A 21679-nucleotide genomic window follows, 5' to 3' on the forward strand; every position below is an offset into this window, starting at 1 on the left:
ATTTGAATATTCTATCTACCTGGCAGTAGAATAAACTAATATATCTTTTTATGTTAAAATTGCCGAGTGGATTATATATGCAGAAACTGCATGCCCGGTATTTTTATTAACTTTATATTTTTCTTATTTAAAAAGTGTAGCGATAATACGCGCATGCGTAATTGAACTGCCGGGCATGTAGGCTTTACGTTTTTACTACCCGGCTGCCGGACATGCAGACAATGTGTATAATTTAACCTTTCAAAAAAAAAAAACTTTGCTGGTAAATTTAATCGTTTGTGTTTGCAACAATATATAAAATGGTAAATTCTTTTCAAGGAAAACGCCAATTCGATTCCGTCAAAGTCCAGATGATTTGTCAGATGCTAACCGCAGGCTTTAACCAGCTTAATTTATAATTAAGGGGCTGTCCATAAATGATATCAGAAGTTTTTCTCGATTTTTCTCCTCCCCCCTTTGTGAAACTCTATCATTTTTTGGCCGACCCCTCTTATATATAATGTCAGTTTTTGTATCCCCCTCCCCCTAAAATAACATTAAAAATATGCGTAAACGCCATTGATCTAAACTAAAAGGTTATCATCCTCTTGAGATATAATCAGATCCGTTGCGTCAACTTCATTTTCATTTAACCATTCAGCAGTTTCCGAATTCTTCTGCAGGGCGATAACTGCCATAAATTCTGTCTGACACCTTGGCAGCGATGTGAATAGTTTGAAAGGCAAAGTAGAAATTGCACTTTTTACATATTCTATCAGCTAAGCTAGACTAAATTGATGGATAAAATGCATCATACGTAAGAATAAGAAATCTTTTGACAGGTTGAGGAAGAATCCTTTCAATGTTTGATGCAATGGGCATAAACATGGATAATGGAAACAACTCTCTTGCTTCATCTGAGACATCTACTGCTTTGAGACCATCTATCTTTTGGCTTACTGGAACAGGTGGTGGAAGAAATCGTGCTCTAATCAGAGTAAAGTAAGAGCTTCTTATAGTCCGATAACAAGAAAGATTTTGGCATTTCACAATTTAAGTAAAATCGGTTTGGACAAAGATGATGGACAATCCAAAGTTGATCTTGTAATAAAAGTTTCTTTGGCTCCAGCTCTGATTGCTCTGGATTAATATACTCTGCAACGGTTGAATAACCGTCAATTTTTAGGTCAGACCAAATATCTGTTAAAGCCGGTCCGGCAAAATCAAAGTTCTTTTTTGCTAAATCTTCATCTATTGTACTGCCTGATTTAAAAATATATATTGGTTACTATAGGTTAAAAATTATTTAACATATTGCGAATTAACTTTTGTCAATGAATATTTGTAATTACCTTAAGAAGCAAGATGAGTTCCGTAATGCTCGTGGGAAGAATCAACCCAGATAATTCTTTAATTAGAGGTTCATTCGTAGCTCAGCTTGGTTGAATGCACTGCATCCAGGAGCGTTTTTCATGATGAAAAGAGCGTCGAGGTTATTCTTCAAGAAATGGTGAATTCCGATTTTAATTACTTTCTGATATCTGGGATTTTCGTCGTGTCCCCCATCAATACTAAACACAACGATAAACTTAACCATATCAGTTTGACAAACTCTGGTAATTGAGTCGAATTCATTCATATCCAAGAGCCGCTTAAAGTCAAATCCATGAGCAAAAGCGGTTGAGGATGCGTGTTTTCCTGATCGAACAGCAATGTAGGTAGGTCTAGAATAAGTAACAGCATTTTATAAATGTTTATTTTACAATTACAAAGTGTTTACAAGTAACAAACCACAGATTGGCTGTAAAGATCACGGCTGTTTCACTCAATATAAAAACGAGCGTGACGTCATGAGTTTATCAAAAAAAGAAGTATTTCCGCATAAAAAGTATAAAAATTCACAAACTTTTAATTAATAGTAACTTTTTTATATAAATACTTTCATCTTGCAATTAAAAAAATTTATAAGATCTATCTTTCCTTGTTAAATAAATATTTACATTAATTGGTACAAAAATAAATATTGCCAAAATAAATTTTAATAATTTAGAACCACTTTTCTAATTTTCGCATATTTTCCGGAAAACATTAGTTGGGCCAACTAAGATTTCATAACATAGCTTTGTGCTTGATATTTGAAATAATACACTTAACCCTAAATGTCCATTCTATCAGATTCCTGCGTCATCCTAGAGAATTTTTTACAAAAAGACTGTTTTTAAAGCATTTATATTTTTTAATTGATCGTTTTTAAATGCAAGACGTAACTATTTTGATGGATGACGTAAGTTAATGAAATTTCAACCTTTTATGCAAATGAAAATAAAAAAATTATTTTACGTGCCTTGAGCTATGTTATGAAATATGTTTTCAAAAATATCATGTTTTACAACTAATCGTGTAAGTTTTTGGCGTACATTTGTGTTGACGTTTTTTGCGATGACGTAACCTTTATGCGTTACGTCCCAAACTATTTATTAACGAATATTCTCCAAACAACTGTTTCGGTGAGTCAATTTTTGAAGTATAAAAGTAAACAAAGTTACGCGGAATTTTTCTCTTTGGATTATCAAATTAATATCAGATAAGTTGTTAAATCCACTTTTATCTAGTGCATATATTTGTTAATTAATATTATTTTATTTGTTTTTATTATATTTATTAATAAGTCAATATTATTTTGATAACAATGTATTCAACTGAGAGGGAAATTCTAAAACAACATATTGGATGGAAAAATGGTTGGGAAGATAGGTGTAACTTTCCTTTTGTTAAGCGATTAATTAGGACAGATAAGATCAGTAACAATGTCATTTCCATTTTAATGACAGTCTTTAAAATAAGAGGTGATTTAAATTTGCAAATTTTTTGCTAGTAGCGATAAGGATTTAGTTGTGGTTGATTCTTATTTAGACTACGACAACATTGGTTCCTCTGAATTATTTTGTGGGTTTGAAATGCATGAACTTATTTTTAATGTGCCACTATTTGTAAAATTCCATAAAACTATTGGGTTGCTAAGAGAAGAGGAGGAAGAGTGTTTGCATAATAGCGTAAATAAGGAATTAAGACAGTTGCATTCAGTAAGAAATCAGAAGCAGAAGCTGCATCTTGTTTTAAAACGCTTTGAATTGCACAGCAAAGCTGATAGGAAGCTTCAAGCCTCTAAGGTGAGAAAGTGTGTTGTGAGTTCTGAGCGTGGCGAAAATTCACTTTATAGACAAGGTCTTTGTCTTGTTTGTGGTCATCAAATTTAGTTAAAGTATTTAAAAAATTAAAAACAACAACAACAAAAAAAAACTATTTACAAGTAAGATAAATTATATGAGATCTTTAATTTATATATAAGATAATTTTATTCTGTTCTAATATTTGTGTAATGTTAGTTTAAAATATTATTTTTTAATATATTGATTTTATATATTAGGTAGGTGCCCATTCTGTTCCTATCTTCAGAAGTTATTTATACCTATGCAATACCTTCGCTCAGATTAAAGAATGGAATACTAGTCTTGCATCAAATGTATGTAAAAATCTAGCTTTTATATATTAACTTGTGATCAGAGCAACTGGTATGTTGTTTGGGTATGATCTTGTATGTTTGTGTATTTAATTTATGTATTGTCCTTCATTATATGTAACATTTTTTTATAGATATATTACATATCCATTCGATGTTTATCACCAGAAGTTAGTTCTACCTTTGCAGTACCTCTGCTCTACATACCTCCTCGCTGGTTCTCATATCAAGTTGGTGTAAAAATTTAGTTCAATCAATTAGGAATTTGTAAACGTTATCAAAATTTTGAGTGGAGCAATTGTTTTTCTGGTTTAGCATGAGTATGAATCTGATATCAATTGGATGTACAAAGATAGTTTACTACTTAAAGAACCTATCAGTAAACCAACTGATTATAAAACAGTTTTTAATGGGAATAAAAACAAATTTTCAAAAGATTTCAATTAGCTATTTGTATATTCAAACACTTTATTTACTGAGAGAAGAGACTATAGATTCAAGTGCTATAAAATAATTTTACTACCAAAAGCGAGGTTAATTCAAAAACTTAAACTCAAATTTGGTTATGAATTATTTTATTAGACTTGGTGAGTGTTTATTTATTAACAACTTAACACCATATTATTAGAACCGTATGCACAAAAAAAAAAAAAAAATGCTTAAGCTTTAAATGTTTTGACTAAATATTCCAAAATTGAAATCTGGCTTTATTTTGCAATGCAATGAATTTATTGGCCTAGTAAATAAGTTTCTAAAACAAGAACTCCTAGATTTAAAAATGTACTCTTTTAACAGCTAATCCCCCTTTTAACTACATTTTTCATAACTTTGCGAAAAGTGCGGTTTGCTTTCAGACCTCAATAAAGTCTGTTTTAGCTATCCTTAAACAATTAAGTAAGATTTTGTTTGTTTTTATAATGGTAAAACAATGGGTATATTTGAGAATAACTATCAGAAATAAATTTTTCTGATTTTTTTTTTTAAAAAGTAACATCAAATTACTTGAATTCAGCTAATTTTATCATTTGTCGCGTTTTTTTTAAACTTAAAGAAGTTTTTTTACTAATGCATTAAATGTCGTAAGATGAAACATTTAATTAGTGTTTTTATTCTTTTTACAAAACAAAATTATCTTCAATATTTTAAAAGTTATAGAAGTTTTAGTAAAACCCCTTAAGTCAATATTTTCAAAAAATAACAAGAAGCCATTAAGCTCGGTTTGAAACAGCCGTGAGATATACAAATATAAATATCATAAACATAAAGTTCAAAATATACGTAGGAAATAAATATAGTTGCATACATTTCCAAGACATGATTAAAATAAATATCAAATACAACAATATAATAATGTGAACGTGAAAAATAATCCTAGAAATATATCTATACTTTTCCAATTAAAATAAAAAATATAATAAATAAAAATGAAAGGCTACTTTTTGGAGGTATGATAAGATGTTTCACTATATGTTTATTAGCCACATTTCAAAAAAATGTTTGTGTATTAATACGATAAAAACGAAATTTGTGTAAGATTGATAAAAAGAGTTACTTGTTGGTGGTTATAGGAAGCTCGCAGAAGACTGAAGTCAGTCTTGTCATCGAGTATCTTTTTTTCGAGACGTGTATACATATAAAAACCAGTTTTATACGTGGTTTATATGTATGTGTAACATATATACCTTATTATTAGTATTATTATTTTTTCTATCAATTTCTATTAAAAGTTAAATTACATTTTTTTTTTTTTCATTAGGATTTGTTTTTGTTATTTTTATATTTAAATTATTAATATTTATTGATTATAATTATTTTATATTTAAATATTAAGAGTAGCCTTGACGCAGTGGTAGCGTACTTGCCTCAGAAACAAAGGATCCGTGGTTCAAAATCCACCTCTGGGCAAGCTTTGCGACATCGGTTAGGAAGGAGACGTGAATTTCCAACTAAATGCTCATCCGCGGTGGTCTGTGATAAGTCCGTAAGGACTTCTTAGAGCACCTAAATATCAAGTAACCAAAAAAGTTCGTGCGGTTTTTCCGTATATAATAAAAACACACAAAACGACAAAAGTAAGTACATTTATTCATCAAAATAGTCACCTTTAGCATCTAAAACCTTTTCCCAACGTAAAACAAGCTTATTTATTCCACTTCTAAAAAATTCTCGGTCCTTTGAGTCTATAAAAGCTTTCAACTCCATTTCAACCGCGTCCTGGTCTCGGAACTGCTGTCCTTTTAAATGATTTCCCAGGGAAAGGAAAAAATGGAAATCAGTAGGGGAGAGGTCTGGCGAGTATGGTGGATGAGGCAAACTCTCCCAACCAAGGCTTTGGAGCTTGTCCTGAGTCACGCGAGCGGTGTGCGGTCTCGCGTTGTCGTGGAGAAGCAGAACTCCTCTCCTATGCACCAGTGCAGGCTGCTTTACAAGCAACAGGTTGTGAACTCGTTGCAGCTGTGCTGAGTAGACCAGTCCAGTAATGGTTTGACCTGTTGGGAGCAGCTCGTAATGCACCACACCAGCTGTAGTCCACCAAATGCATAGCAAAACCTTCCGCTCGTGGAGATTGGGCTTGGGTGTCTTTGGGATGGGGTCATCGGGGGACAACCAATGGTAGCAACGCTTGGTATTGTTGTACACAATCCATTTTTTGTCGCATGTCAATAAACGATCAAGAAAAGGCTCAACATTGTGGCGTGATAAGAGTGATGTGCAGATCGTAAGCCGTTGCTTCTTGTTGTCGATCGACAATTTGTGCGGAACCCACCGACTCAGTTTCCACGCTTTCCCAATCGCATGCAGATGCAGGCGGATGGTTTCAACACTCACAGCAAACCTCACTGCAAGTTCTTGGCAAGTTTGGCTGGAGTCAGACTCGACAGCGTCCTTCAGTTCATCCTCATCAACCAACAACGGGCGTCCAGAACGAGGCAGGTCTTCGATGGACTCATCTCCCGAAGAGAATCGCTGAAACCACTTCTGTTCTGTGCGTTCACTTACTGTACCTTCTCCAAATGCTGTGCAGATGTTTTTGGCCGCTTGTGTTGCATTCCTTCCAAGTTTGAACTCGTAAAGTAAGCAAGATCGAATAATCGTTGGTTGGGTTGCCATCCTTTCTTTACACAAAACCTTTCCTGTAAGCTCGTTACAAGCCTACACTATATATGCAGCAACTGCGCGTGACACACGCGTTCTATTACGCAACAAAGCTACTTGCCTTGTGCGATGTGGGTGTTGTAAAAAATGCTAAAAATAATTCAATTACCAAAAACCGCACGAACTTTTTTGGTTACCTAATAAAATTAAAAAAAAAAAAAAAGTTAGAATTTAAAAAAATTTCTTATAGGTGTTTAATTTGAATATTGTAGATTTTAGCTTTATTTTCAGAGAGTGTTCGTCATTTAAATTTATTAGTGATTCGTTTCTGGAAATTATTTTGTTAAATAAATAGGGACCACGATATGTAATTGAGACTTTTGAGAGTCTTGTTGTTTAAAACGGTATCTTAAAGTTCTCTTGTATTGTATTTATTTATATTATTTTTAAAAAGTGTGCTGTTAAATGTTCTGGAACCAGGCTTAGTTTATATTTAAACATGAAATGTATATTTTGATAAATATTTATTTGAAATATATTTAGTGTGTTCATTTGCTCTAGTAAGGGTGTAAATAGCGTGAGTAAATTTGTTTTTGTTGTACACTAGTCTTGAACCGTGTTTTTGACGTAAGTAAAGTGGTTCTACTTTAGATTCGTGGGTACTGCCCCATGCTATATTAGCATAGATACGATAGCTATGTATGAATGAAAAAGTAAACAAGTTTTAGACTCTTTTGTGACAAAAATGGTCTTGCCTTCTAGATTAAACCTATGTCTTTTGATATTTTTGTGTTTATGTAGTTTATGTAGGGTTTCCAAGAGATGCGTTCGTCAATTTGAACATCTAAAAACTTTGTATTCAGAGCTCTTATGATGGTTATATTTTCTATATTAATTGTTGGTAGATTTTGTTTTTAGTAAATTTGAGTTGCTTTTTTCTATTTATAATAACACACTTCGTTCGATATAAGTTTCCCAAGGACATATTTAATATCCTTTGGAAACTTGTATCGAATTCCCCACAAAGCAAATATACCATTTCTATACCACATTGAAGATGTAAATACCTTTAAAATCTGCTCGTTTAAACTTAAAATTTTTATACTTGTTTGAATTGACATCATTTTGGTTTCAAAGCCCCCCTCCCCATTGTCAATTATTATCAAACTTTTTAGTACCCCCTCCCTGTTTACTGACATCATTCATGAATGGCCCCTAACCGGCAAAAATGTTGTAGCAAGCCATGAAACAAATAAGCCACAGCCAGGAGCTAAGCTCAAATAAATAATTAATTAACCTATCTTTTTATTATTAAACAGTTTATAATGTCCAATTTGTTGTCTAAAGTTTTATAACTCATATCAAATTAGGATAATATCAAAATACACACAAGTGCCCGCGCTCACACACATACTTATTTCTAATACCTTTTTTAAAAAAAAAAGGTATTAGAAAAATAAGTAAATTTTAATTAAAATTTACTTATTTTAATTAAAAATATACATTTATCAATATATTTTTTTAATTAAAAGTTTAATTAAAATATATTTATTGATAGATATATAGATACAAATGTAAAAAGACTTTTTTATTATTATTATAATTATTATTATCTTTAATTTTTATTCATTAAGATTTCAAAATTCAAATAAATAAAAAGGAGATAACACGTGAACAACAAAAGAAGGGAAGTTTGCAGCTAGTATTATGAACAATATTTATACATTATAATGTATACTTCATATAAATTAAATTTTTTTGTAACTCTATTATACAAAACACAAAATTATAGTATAAAAATTGAATATAATATACAAGAAATATATGACGGGTGGTAACTAAAAAATGAGAATAATTCTAACCCTCTGAAGTCAAACCGCCTAAATCAAAAAAGAAAAGTATGTGAAACTATATTCTCTCTCTTTTTAAAAACTTATCATATGTTTTCTTTTGCATCAGCTAATTTAGTTGTGTTTAAAATGCCGTCAAAACAAGAAGTACTACGCGAGCGCATTGTACAGTTCTATCAAATGCACGAAAATCTCGGAAAAAAGTTTACTGTGAATCATTTTAAAACCAAAAATGTTCCAGTTTCAACTATTTACCGTTTTTTGGCATCCTTAACAACCAATCGTAAACGTAGCAAAAGACCAGCTAAAACAATGAACAAGAAGGGACTTCGTTTGCTTCACGGTGCTTTCAACAACAATGATTCAATAAGTCAACGAGATGCTGCAGAAAAGTTTAAGTGTACGCAGCCTTATATCTGCAAATCTTTGAAAAAACAAGGAATAGTCTGCCGAAAAAAAAAAAGACCACCGGTATACACTGAGCAACAAATATCAATGCAGCTGGATGACCTGAAATTACTGTGGAAAATGTTTTGTTTTAGATGACGAAAGTTACTTCCCCCTCTCCAAAACGCAAGTTCCAGGAAATGATTGATGTTATGCAGATGAAAGTTCTACAAACACCTACAAAAGTAAAATACAAATATAAACACAAGTTTAAGCATAAAGTGATGCTGTACATTGCCATATCTGAGAGGGGAATTTCCAAGCCATTGTTTAAGTTAAGTGGTTTGGCTATTAATCAAGAAGTATACCAAAGTCAATGTTTAAAGAAAATATTGATTCCCTTTCTTCAAAAATATCATTCAGATGGCAATTACTTGATTTGGCCGGATAAAGCATTATCGCATTATGCCAAAAAAACACAAGTCTTCTTGGAAAGTGAAAACATCTAATATGTCTCAAAAAACCGCAATCCGACAAACTTGCCTCAGTGTCGCCTAATTGAATATTTCTTTGGATATTTGAGTTCGTCAGTATACAAAAACAACTGTAGAGCTAAGAATTGCAAACAATTGTTTACCCGATTTAAAAGATGCGTTCGTCAAATCAATATAAATGCTGTACAATGCTCCTGTTCCAACATCATGACAAAACTACGTCGAACTGCTGATGATGGACCATATTCGAATGTTCATTAATTTTTTCTTAAAGATAAGTAATGTACCTTTAATTTAAAATAAGTATAATTTTCATTTTCTAAGCATTTGTTTTTATTATAGCCCGATAGGAAAATTCTCCTTTTTTAGTTATCACTCACTTATTTATACATTTCTTAGCACACATTTTATAAAACATATTACTGTTACAATTGTTTATATTTCAGATTTATAAAGGTTCAGATCAAGATCAAAAATAAATATGATAAAGAATCTAGTAAAAAAAAAACAAGTAAAAAGCAATTACTCCTATTTTAAAGTTTTAGAAGAACTCTAGTTCAATTATCTAGGTTCTAGGTCAATTATCAAAAGTTTTAAAAGTTTATTTTTTAATCGATCAAGAGAAGAAATAGTTTTTAACTCGTTGTTCATTAGTGTGTTCCATAATTTAGGTTCTCTAAATCGAGAATTTAGAAGCATAATAGTTTTTTTTTGGTTGAATATAATTGTTAATCGAAAATCATATTGGGTATATTTTAAAGGTTCCCGATGAAAAGACTAAGAGAAGACTTTTCATCCAATTGTCAAGCATGCGCATAATAGCATTTTAAACTTTCTTTAGGTATTGTAAATATGTTTAATAACTTTTTTGTGTGCTTTTGTATACATATTTATATTGGAGACATGTAAATATTGTTATAAAAAATATGTATATATTTTTTTGTTTGGAAATTTATTACATATAATGAAATTTATAACAATTTATTACATATAATGCTTTAGTCGCGGACAGTGTGTACACAACTTGACACAATGCGTTTTATTATTTTTTTTTTTTTTCAGAAAATCCTTTTAGCTATGTAGCAGCTATGTAGTTGCTGGCTATAAAGCTACGATATATAGTTATCGTTGTATGGTAGTAATATCGCTAGCTACAAAGCTGCAATATATTGCCATCATAATGCGTTTTGGTATAGCGTTTTTATGAAGAAAAAAACTTTGTTGTACCAAAAGGAATTTTTTAAGAGATTGCTTGAAGTTTGTTGAGATAAACACAGTATATTGCTCCAGTAATTGTGACGTTTGCTAAAAGCAGTTTTACGACACAATGCCACGCACGTCCAATCAAACCATAGTTTTTTAATTTATAAATGCACACTGATTTAGGGTGTATGTTAACTTTTAGAGTTAAACTTAGCGGTTTTCCCGCCCCTAGCCAGTAGTGCTACTTGGTGTGGTTAACATAGATTACCCATTTTTCATCTCAGGTGATAACATGTTCAAGCCAGTCTAACGTGCGATGCAAAGATAAAAAGTTCACATAGGTGTCTTCCTGCTAACAAAGCTGACTAGTTTTCAGTTTGGGTAGTATCCAAACACTAAGCTCAAAGTTCTTTTTTATTTTTTGCTGATAATTCATAAAGCTGGAAACTTCGTAGATGGTCTAACGTCGTCATAAGTTGTAAAACAGAAATTTTAATTGGCCTAATAAGCTGTTTTACAGTCTAGATCATGTCATAAAATTAACTAAGCTTACAGAACTTTTCAGGGTTTTTTCAAAAAATTAAATATATATATATATGTATATATATATATATATATATATATATATATATATATATATATATATATATATATATATATATATATATATATATATATATATATAGATATAGATATAGATATATATACATATATTAACATGTATATATATATATATATATATGTATATATATATATATATATATATATATATATAAATATATATATATGTATATATATGTATATATATGTATATATATGTATATATATATATATATATATATATATATATATATATATATATATATATATATATATATATATATATATATATAGATATATATATATATATATAGATATGTATACATATATTAACGTGTATATATATATATATATATATATATATATATATATATATATATACATATAACTAGTAAATCTACAAGTAGTGGTAACTAAGTAGCTAACACCACTGGCATCACAACAGTATCATAAAGTTATTTTTGTAGTATTATTTCAATACCAAAGGAACGAAATTTTTAAAATTGTATTACGTGTTTTCTTGAAACCTATCGATAAAACAGGAAAGATTTGAATAATAATACAGATTTGTAGAACAGCACGAAAGATTAATATACACTAGCAGGAAAATCTTTACTACAAAAATTTGAAAAACTTAAAATCATGGATTGACAAAATCTTTTTGAATTTAATTGGAGTGGGTATAAAAAAGGACAAGCAACAAAATTGAATGTATTTTTTAGAAGTATTCATGCATTTTATACAATACTTAAATAAATATACGTTTTTATGAAATTATTTTTACAACCGAAATAAATAAACATACGCTTAAAAAAAAGAGCTTACACTTTAAAATTGTGTTAACATCATGAAATTACTTTTTTCAATTTGAATTAAAATTTTATTTTTTTGAGACTATTTACAGGTGTATTCAGGCGTCATTTTAATGCAGCTATTACACGAAACCTTGCAACACCATACAAATTTGCATTCACAAGAATGTGTTTTTTGTACAATATTTACGTTATAGCCTCTTTGGCAACACATAAGTTCGCAACCGTCAACTCCGGAAGAAGTTATGTTACATGAACGACCTTGAGTTCCTGCTATTCCCAACGTTTCATTTTTTACGCAGTAGTTTGGAGATTCCTCATAGTAAATAAAGTCCAGTGAAGAGGGGGGAAGATATTCTTTATATTTTGGAATAAGATCTTTTATTTTTCTTTCACCGTTAGCTTTAACTTTGTATAGAAACTCCATTTCATGAGCTGAATCGTACTTTTCTTTAAGTAATTTTCCAATCTGAATAAAACACATGCTTAATATTGCTTAAAATTATCTACTTACAGAATTTAAGTATATATAAATGTATTTAATTATTTGATCTACCTCTATCATAATTTTTATGATAAGAATAAATCTTTCATAAAAACTTTAATATTTTAATTATCTTTTTTTGTTATTTTTGAAACTGGAGAAGTTTAGTTTAGACTTAAAGAACCTGAAAATTCGGCTTTTAAAAGATTTGGTTTCCATAAAACAAAGAATAACGTTTCAGGCAATTTTTTTTTGAATAAAAAATTTCATTTTTTGCATATAATTTTTTTTTAAGAAAAATTACCTCTCTGAAGTGGGGCTGTGAACGCCAGCATGTTTTTAAGTTGCAGTTTCCTGATGTTCCGTGACATTTACACTCGGTCTGTAAAAGGTTTTTTATTACCTAAATATAATTTCAAGTTAAATATTTATTAAATATCTATTATTGCTATAACTGATTCTAGTTTTTGGTCCTTAAATAGGACCATAAAATTTCATTTTAATAATGCTTTCTAAATAAATAATTTTAAAAACCTCTCGTCCAGCCTTGTTGTTATGAAGATTCATTATTTTCCGTGGATCTTTTCTTTTTTTTACAATTTTTTCTACTTGATCAATAAATAACTGCGAAAACCATATGCCATATGTGATTGGTCTGTTACAACCTCCCCAGCGCCAACCTTCGTCCGTTTGACCTCGTACACTGTTATCGCAACGACAGTGGACAGATTTTCCTTCTGCACATGACTCTGTTACAGAAAACGCAACTCCTGCAGATATAATCCCGCTTATAAATGCACTTTCTCTGCTGGCTAAAAATAAGTTGAGAACTAAATATGTATGTTCTACAGTACAAGCCAAAAATAGTTAACATATATATATATTTATATATATATATATATATATATATATATATATATATATATATATATATATATATATATATATATATATATATATATATATATATATATAACTAGTCGTATAAAATTGAAGACCTGTTATTATAATAATTAAAATTAAAAACCTGTTGTTATAATTGGGCCAAAAACGGATGTTCCATGTTCGTTTATCGTACAGTTCCACTTACGTTGCTTAAATTGAACCTGACATTCGTCAATTCCCAGTCGTATTCCTTCTGCAACGCTTAACATTAGATCGGTATAATTTAAACATACTGTTCTTTGGTAGTGATGAAGATAAAGCGCTCGACATAAATTTTTATTGATTGATGAACGTGGTCTGGATTCAATTGCTGAAGTTTGTGTCCCAAGTGCCCTTATGTATAAACACATTAGGTGAAATTTTCAACAACATGGGTATTATTTCAAGAATTTCAATAAAAATTATTTACTTTATGATAGTTTTTTTCTTTAGTTTTATTTTAATTCGAACTGTCTGTTAGGGTCAGATGGGCGCTTAGGGTTAGATAGACATCATTGCCATTTAATTAGTTTTTACCAGTGGTAGTTTCTCAATAATTTTAAAACATTTTGTTTTATATCATGTAAATAAAAATACTCGAAACAATCAAGTTATGTCTAGACAAATTTACAAATTTTTATACTTTTGCTTGATTTGATTCTTGTTTTAGTTTTTAATTAGTTTATGTTTTTATTATGTTTTATAAAATCTTTTTATAAAATAGATTTTTTATGCACTTGATAATGTAAGTTAAATTATCAATCGTAAGTTAAGTAAAATTTCTGTATACAATATCATACATTAATTTATAAGCAATAAAAACCTGAACATTTTCCCACACGTACCATAGCCTGAACTTTACTCAAGTCTAAACCAAATAAATTTTACCCTAAATAAACTTTTTTGCCGAAAAAATAAAACATTGCAGTTTTTTTTGTTTGTTTGAAGTGCTTTTATTTTCAAAAAATTTTGTTTGAAAAGTATTTATACTTATTATTATTATTATATAATTCCGTAACTCGTTACTTGCTTACTTTACTCCTTACTCTCTTCACTACTTGCTCGCTTATTAGTTGATTTTTTTTTGAGCCATTCACTCTTTTATTTAAACTGATACTTTCACCGAAAAAATGTATATTTCAAAAATATTCAAGTTACCATGTTAAAATCAATCTTAATATCAAAAACCTCGATGAACGAAATAACCACGAGCAGATAAAACAACCGTAAATTATTTAACCCATAAGCATTATTAAAGTAAACAAGTGTGAAGTAAACATCTCCGATGTAAATCAATTTCAATCAATAACTGATATAACTACTTTAAAACTGATTGTAAAAATTATTAAGCAGCAAACTACTTACATCCAGAGTTGTGCTTGAGTTTCCATAAAAATTAATAACAAACAAAACAGAGTTTCTTTATAACGCGTCGTGCCCATTTTCTTTAAAAATGCATATTTTAAAACTGCATATTCTTAGCGTTTATTTTTGCATTGTTTTTAAAAAATAATGTGAAAACTTTTCTTGTGAAATTTCAAATAAAGTTAGAAACAATCAGTCATCTTTAAAGCGCACGATTAGCACGTGTGAATCCTTTTGTTATTTTCTTTAATCGGTGACCCTTTCTATTTGCTATGTAAAGAATTGACACGGTTACGTTGAAACTTTTGGAATAGGGATACCGCTTTGACAAAAGTTAACTCCAATGACCTGTTTAACTTTTTGACAGCATCCTGAGACAGATATTTGTAGTAGTTGTGTTAATATTGAATCTTTTTTTGCAGAGATAAATTTTTATAAATTAATAACATTTTATAATGATTAGCGGTTAGTTAAATCAAACTTTTAAAGCAACAAAGTAAAAACGGGTTTAAGCCTTTTCACAATGGGTTATTGAATATCTAATAATATGCACAGTGCGATAAAATTACAGTGAAATTGATATAGCTGTTCTGATATATTAAGCCAAATATTTCACATGATAATGTTTGTAAAGATTTTAAAGAAGTATCGATTTAACTTTAAGACGTCTATTTGCATATACTAATTAAAAAATATAAAAGTTCAAGCTTTTTGAGTAGGTAGAAGTTAGAAGGCACGGAAACGTCAGTAAACATAAAACTTGATGCGCATAATATATATATATATATATATATATATATATATATATATATATATATATATATATATATATATATATTCATATACTATTCGTTAATATGTTATCGACATCTTTTTAATCAACATTGCATAACCTCTATAAATTTAAATTTTTCATTAATTGATAAATATTTAATAAAACAATTGTACAATTTACCAAGATAACATATATATAACTATATTAGGAGACTCTATCAAAGGAACATTTTATTGGTCATTGTACTGTCATCGATGAGTTTTATATATATATATATATATATTATAAACAAAATTATAACACGTCACTTATTTTCTGACGTTTTTTTCTGACGATTATTTACTGATGTCATTTTCCTATAAGAAGATGACATCATAATTTACAACTACTTTGCCAACTATTTGGTTGGTCATAACATATTCCAAATGAGCTGATTGGGATGCAATCAGGATCTTTATTTGTTAACATTTGATAAAGAGTGATTTAAAAAAAAACAATAACTGCGTAGCTCAATAAAACACCCGCTGTCTCTATTGGCGCCATAGCTGTTAAAGATGTATAAAAGCTAGCATCAATAAAAAGTTATTTTAGATTTATTAATATTGTTAGACTCAAGCTACATTATACAAAATTTGAAACTAAACAAACTTATAAAGATAGTAAAGTTGTTAATTTTTCCATTAAAACAACGTTCAATTGTTTTAACGTTTACATAAATTTGTAAATTTGAAAAAGCAGAGTTTTGGTTACGAATATTTATTAAAATTATTAAATGCAAAACAAAGATAACTACTTTATAAACATATGCTTTTTAGGCGAATATGAGGTCAACAATTATCTAGATGTTTGTTCCGCTGTTTTAGATTGATAATAGATATATTAGTAATAAAAACATAAAAATGAAACATAAAAATAATATGAAAATAAAAGTAATAAAAATCTATAAAAAAAAGTCATTATGAAAATTAAAAAATCTGAGAAATAGTATTAAAACAACAATAATATGTTAGTTTAATATGTTAATATATGATAATCTTTTACATCATTATACTTAAATATAGGGTTGCCATTGTCTTCTTTTTTACCGATGGAGAGCGAGGGATTAAAATTTTAAAAAATAGTTAAAATTAAAATTAAAAAAAGGATAATGGCAACATTACGTTGTTACCATAGTTTGGTAACCAGTAGCAACAAAAACTACATGGTTGCTGCTCAAATTACCTATCGATATTTGTTCCATCAACCAGAACTCTAATTCGCGTTACTCATCATTTAGTTGCATCCTTTACCTGCTCCTCTTACTTAAAATCGTTTCTGGGTTTTTTAAGTGAACATCTTCAAATTTGCAGTTTTATTTATCATTCAAAGTCAATTTTTACAGTCGACATGTACAGTCAATCGTTTTCTTGCTCTGCAACTCTCTTTTTTGTTTTCTAATAAATGTTAATCTTCTCAACTTAGTCATTTGATACTTGCAACCTTGTTGAGAGTAAATGTTCTTATAAGAACATAGCAAATTACAGATATCAAATAAGATTAAACACACATACACACACATACACAAGCACACGAACTCACACATACCACATACACACACACACACACACACTCACACATACACACACACACACACACACACACATATATATATATATATATATATATATATATATATATATATATATATATATATATATATATATATATATATATATATATATATATATATATATATATTGTTGTTTAAAATGTTTGTTGCTTCAGAAAAAAAAATTCGTGACAACTTTTATGATTGTTCTGAAAGAAAATTTAATAAAGGATTTCAATATATATATAAATGCTAATTAACTTTATTTGCTCAAATTTAACGACTTCCTAAGATGTGTTAAAATCTCGACCAAAGATAATTTTTAATAGTCTTTCGCTGAAATTTTACAAAAATTAGTTGCTGCGCGAACAAGTAATAAAAAAAAATAGTCGTACAAATAAAACAAATAATTTTATATTACTCTATAATTAACAAAGTCGTGTTTTGCAAAAACATAAATTGATCTACAAATTTTAAAATTAACATGAAATATAATTTTTACGTTTATACTATTATAGTTTGAAATTGATTTTTAAATACTTAAAAATACACTAACAACAAGATCAATTGTTAAATTCGCAATATGAAGAGCAATATGTAAGTATAGTTTTTTCATAGGCCAAACTGCGTTAAGAATGTACCTCTATTGCGGTCTATTAGTCTACAAGTCTCTATTACAAAACGTACATGTTCTAAATTACCAAATAATTCTTTTCCTGATTTTGTTTATTTTTTAATGAGTGAACAAAAAATGTTTTAAATCAAAGCAACATGTTTAAATTTAAATTCTGCACCATAATTAGTCAGACCAAGTCATAATAAACATTACTGGCATTCATTTTCATAGAACTCGATAACTAAAATTTAATTATAATTTTTATAAGATAATAAAGGCATTATAACAGGTATCTTTATAATCTTGATGTAAAACTGTATACAATCTTTGATTTACAATCATGGTACTCAATTCCACGAAAATATGGACTTGTAACATTGAATAAAACATTAAAATTTTGAATAAACAAACAAAAAATATGAAATGATGAAGAATAATTTTGTTGATAATGATAATATTTTTTTGTAACTATTAACTTCTTGGAATAAATTATTTTTAAATTTTTGCTACAAAGTTACATTTACAGGTTAAATTTTTACAGCAAAGTTATTCTTAGGATTTTCATTTTCTTTTGATTTCTCCATTCTTTACTTTGTTTATTTAATGACTTATTTTTAAAAAACAAACAAGACAACTATAGTCATCTTGTTTGCATAACATCTTATAAGATGTTATTTAACAATGTTACAGTTAACATCTTATAAGATGTTAACTGTATTTTTGAAATAAAATGTTAAACTCTGGGAAATTGTTTTGAAATCTTTCTTTTAGTAGGAGACTGTAAAGAAAAATACAATTATAGAAGGATTTTAATGGCAATTTTAGTTATTACCAATCTCCAGCTTTCTTTTATGTGAACTCAATTTTTGTCTATTAGAAGGAGTTCGTTCATTAATTCGTTGAATGAAATAAAATATTAATATTATTCATTTTATGACATATTTCATTTTATGAATTGCGTACTGGAACAATTGGACAACAGAATTAGCTCCAACATTAACTCTAATTTTCACAATAAATAAGTCCGCTTAGACAATTTATGCCTTTCAGTTTTTAGTATCGTTTGTTAATGGCTTGAAGATATTTTTTTTAGTAGAAAATAATACTTTATTATATAGATTTATTTCCTACTAAAACAAATTTAAATTTACTTTACATAAATTGTTTTACGTTATTTTACGCTGACACAAATAATGAACCATCATTTTTTGTATCAACGTTATTGTTGCATAAACACAAAGAAAAACCAATCTATGGTATTACCTACTTTTTAGTTCTGTTATTTCAATTTAAAAAAATTTGTAATTTGGCTAGTTAAGTCATCTACAAGTATCAAAATAACAAAAAATGGGCTAAAAACAGCCCTACAAAGGCTGCCATTATGCCTGTTTATTCCCCATAAAAAGATCGTACACTGAAACAGCACGCTCTTAAAAACTTTTAGTAGTCAGTTTTAGTAAAAAAAACGAGACAAAGTCGCACAGCACTTGATTGGTTGTCTTGAACCAATCAATATATATATATATACATATATATATATATATATATATATATATATATATATATATATATATATATATATATATATATATATATATATATATATATATATATATACATATATATTGTCTTGAATATATATATATATATATATATATATATATATATATATATATATATATATATATATATATATATTGTCTTGAACCAATCATATATATATATATATATATATATATATATATATATATATATATATATATATATATATATATATATATATATATATATTGTCTTGAACCAATCAATATATATATATATATATATATATATATATATATATATATATATATATATATATATATATATATATAGAGAGAGAGAGAGAGAGAGAGAGAGAGATATAGGCGCGGATCTAGGGTATAGCCTTTGTGGCTAAGGCTACACCTCAAAATAATAAACGAAATAAAAAATAATATAATACTCCAACTTATTTTTAAAGTAAAAATACTATAAATAATTAAGACAAGTTTATTTTTATTTGCTGTGTAAAATTGACTTTAGAAGCGATTACTTAAAGCTAAATAAAAACGGAATAAAAATAGAGATCGGTCATTGCATATCGGTTTGTGGCTAAGCCCTAAACAATCTGATTTTATGGTATAAGCTGACTATATTATGGTTTTTCTTATAGTAGTATATTTTTATTACAAACTCGTGCGTCGTCAACTCTCGAAGCCCGTGGCTAGGATGTTTTTTGCCTTGTGGTTGTACTTATTTCCCATTCTTTTTGTGCCCACTTATATTTAAATAACTCAAGCGCCTTTATTTTCTTAGTAAGAAAATAAAGGCGCTTGAGTTCTTCCGAAAAATTGTTTTTCGTTAGCCGGTGTCGCGTTAAATGAGTAGATTGTTAAATTAGACAAAATGATATTCTGCGCATGCGTTAGTTTACGGATACTTAATTAACGTATTAGGTCAGTTAAGTCACGTTAAATAAGTAGACAAATTGAACAATCAAAGCATTTTTTGTTAACCCAGACGAACAAATTAAAAAAAACATTCGCTAACCGAACTTAAAGCATTTACTTTGTCATGCAGTTGTTAATATTTTACGGCATTTTTATAGTGATAATTTACTACTTTTAATAATATTTAACTCACAACGTATATTCTAGTCGCAATTTATAACTTTATAGTATAGTAAGACAAGAAAGATATTTTTAAGAGAAGCTTTTTTTTTGGTCATTCACGCGTATTAATGATATTAAATAAAATAGTCATCTCACAAGGAAGTTTATTGTAGGGGAGAACGGGGTGAGATGGGACAAAAAAATTTGCTTGCGTGTTGCGCTTTAAATTTTCCACAAAAACCATACAAATCGGTTTAAAACTATAGTCCAATGAATTTTCATGTTAAATTATTGCAAAACCCATTATTTAACCATCAAATTAAGTTCAAGGACTTGGTTTTTTAAAGTGACAATTTTTGTCGTATGTCACCCCATGTTGGGGTGAAATGGGACAATGGTTGGGGTGAAATGGGACAAAAATAGAAACAAATAATTTTAAGCATTATTTTATTGTTTATTCTACTCCTTATAAAACATAACAATACACAAAATTTATTTATTTTAAACAAAAATAAAATACCATTCTAAATGCATTTGTAACTTTGTTCAACAGGTTGCTTGATGTTTAAATTGAGTCAAAATTACGTTGATGCATGGAGGAGGATGGGGTAACTTTTTTTCTTTTTCTTATCTTTATCTTCTTTTTTTCTTTTACATTCAGATAAGCTTTCAACTAGTTCATTTCTTGTTGGTGTGTCAGTCAATACCAGAGACCTATAACATTTTCTTTCTGCACTTTTTCTCTTTGCCACCCTTTCACCCGCTTTTGGAAATAGCCTTATATCTTCTGCTGTCCAATGGTAGGCAGAAGTGCTGATTTGCTGTTTCTTTTCATTAATAACTTCAGATACAATACACAGTGATGTGGGGATTGTTTGTTTGTTGGAATTGTCATTTGCTGGAATTGGCCAATCAGATACATAAGAACATAAAAATTCGACATCACCAAAAACATATGGATCGTACGGGAAAATGCCAGCTGCTTTAAAACCATTTTGAATGTTTTGGGAAGTAAAGGCTCTCGTATAAGCTATTCCTAAATTTTCAGAAATGTCATATATCGTCATAGGAGTATTTGGATGTGCCTTTAACCATGAATCACATGCTGAATTGTAAAATTTCTTTAATGGCCCAAATACTGATTTGTCAAGTGGTTGGAGTTTGTGGCTGCAATGGGGTGACAATGACAAAAGCACAACATTGCTTTCCTTAGCTTTATCCATCGGCTCAATCAATATGAGTTCTGTGGTTGAAGGTTTTTGAAGAAAGTATCTACATTTGTGCGATTGAAACTAGTTGTTCGACTGAGGCTGGTATCTTCTGGCGTACGAATAGATAATTTTGTACGATTTA

General features: G+C 28.8%; 2 protein-coding genes and 1 long non-coding RNA gene across 4 annotated transcripts; 1 reads left to right on the forward strand and 2 right to left on the reverse strand.

The window, feature by feature from the left end:
- Window positions 1-2537: 2537 nt before the first annotated feature.
- Window positions 2538-3936, forward strand: LOC136081632 (uncharacterized). Of its 2 annotated transcripts, XR_010638965.1 has the most exons (3): window positions 2538-2825; window positions 3407-3502; window positions 3634-3936. It is a non-coding gene; the product is annotated as an uncharacterized LOC136081632 (long non-coding RNA). The 2 variants fall into 2 exon arrangements; XR_010638964.1 differs by lacking the exon at window positions 2538-2825 and having other exon boundaries at window positions 2832-3502.
- Window positions 3937-5581: 1645 nt separating this feature from the next.
- On the reverse strand, window positions 5582-6610 carry LOC136081172 (histone-lysine N-methyltransferase SETMAR-like). The gene has a single exon (XM_065798469.1). It carries the CDS (start codon window positions 6608-6610, stop codon window positions 5582-5584), a length of 1029 nt encoding a protein of 342 aa, XP_065654541.1.
- Window positions 6611-11837: 5227 nt separating this feature from the next.
- Window positions 11838-14863, reverse strand: LOC100203050 (proto-oncogene Wnt-3-like). Its single transcript, NM_001287363.1, is given in 5 exon segments — window positions 11838-12410; window positions 12730-12828; window positions 12960-13237; window positions 13453-13703; window positions 14715-14863. Coding segments are annotated over 5 exon segments (1092 nt in total). The 5' UTR covers window positions 14792-14863; the 3' UTR covers window positions 11838-12023.
- Window positions 14864-21679: the final 6816 nt, after the last annotated feature.

This window comes from Hydra vulgaris, chromosome 06 (genome assembly GCF_038396675.1).
Source record: "Hydra vulgaris chromosome 06, alternate assembly HydraT2T_AEP".
Classification (NCBI taxonomy): domain Eukaryota; kingdom Metazoa; phylum Cnidaria; class Hydrozoa; order Anthoathecata; family Hydridae; genus Hydra; species Hydra vulgaris.

What these genes read in the sequence shown, in the direction of transcription:
- LOC136081172 (XM_065798469.1), bottom strand. Translation starts at nt 6,610, where the DNA reads ATGGCAACCCAACCAACGATTATTCGATCTTGCTTACTTTACGAGTTC.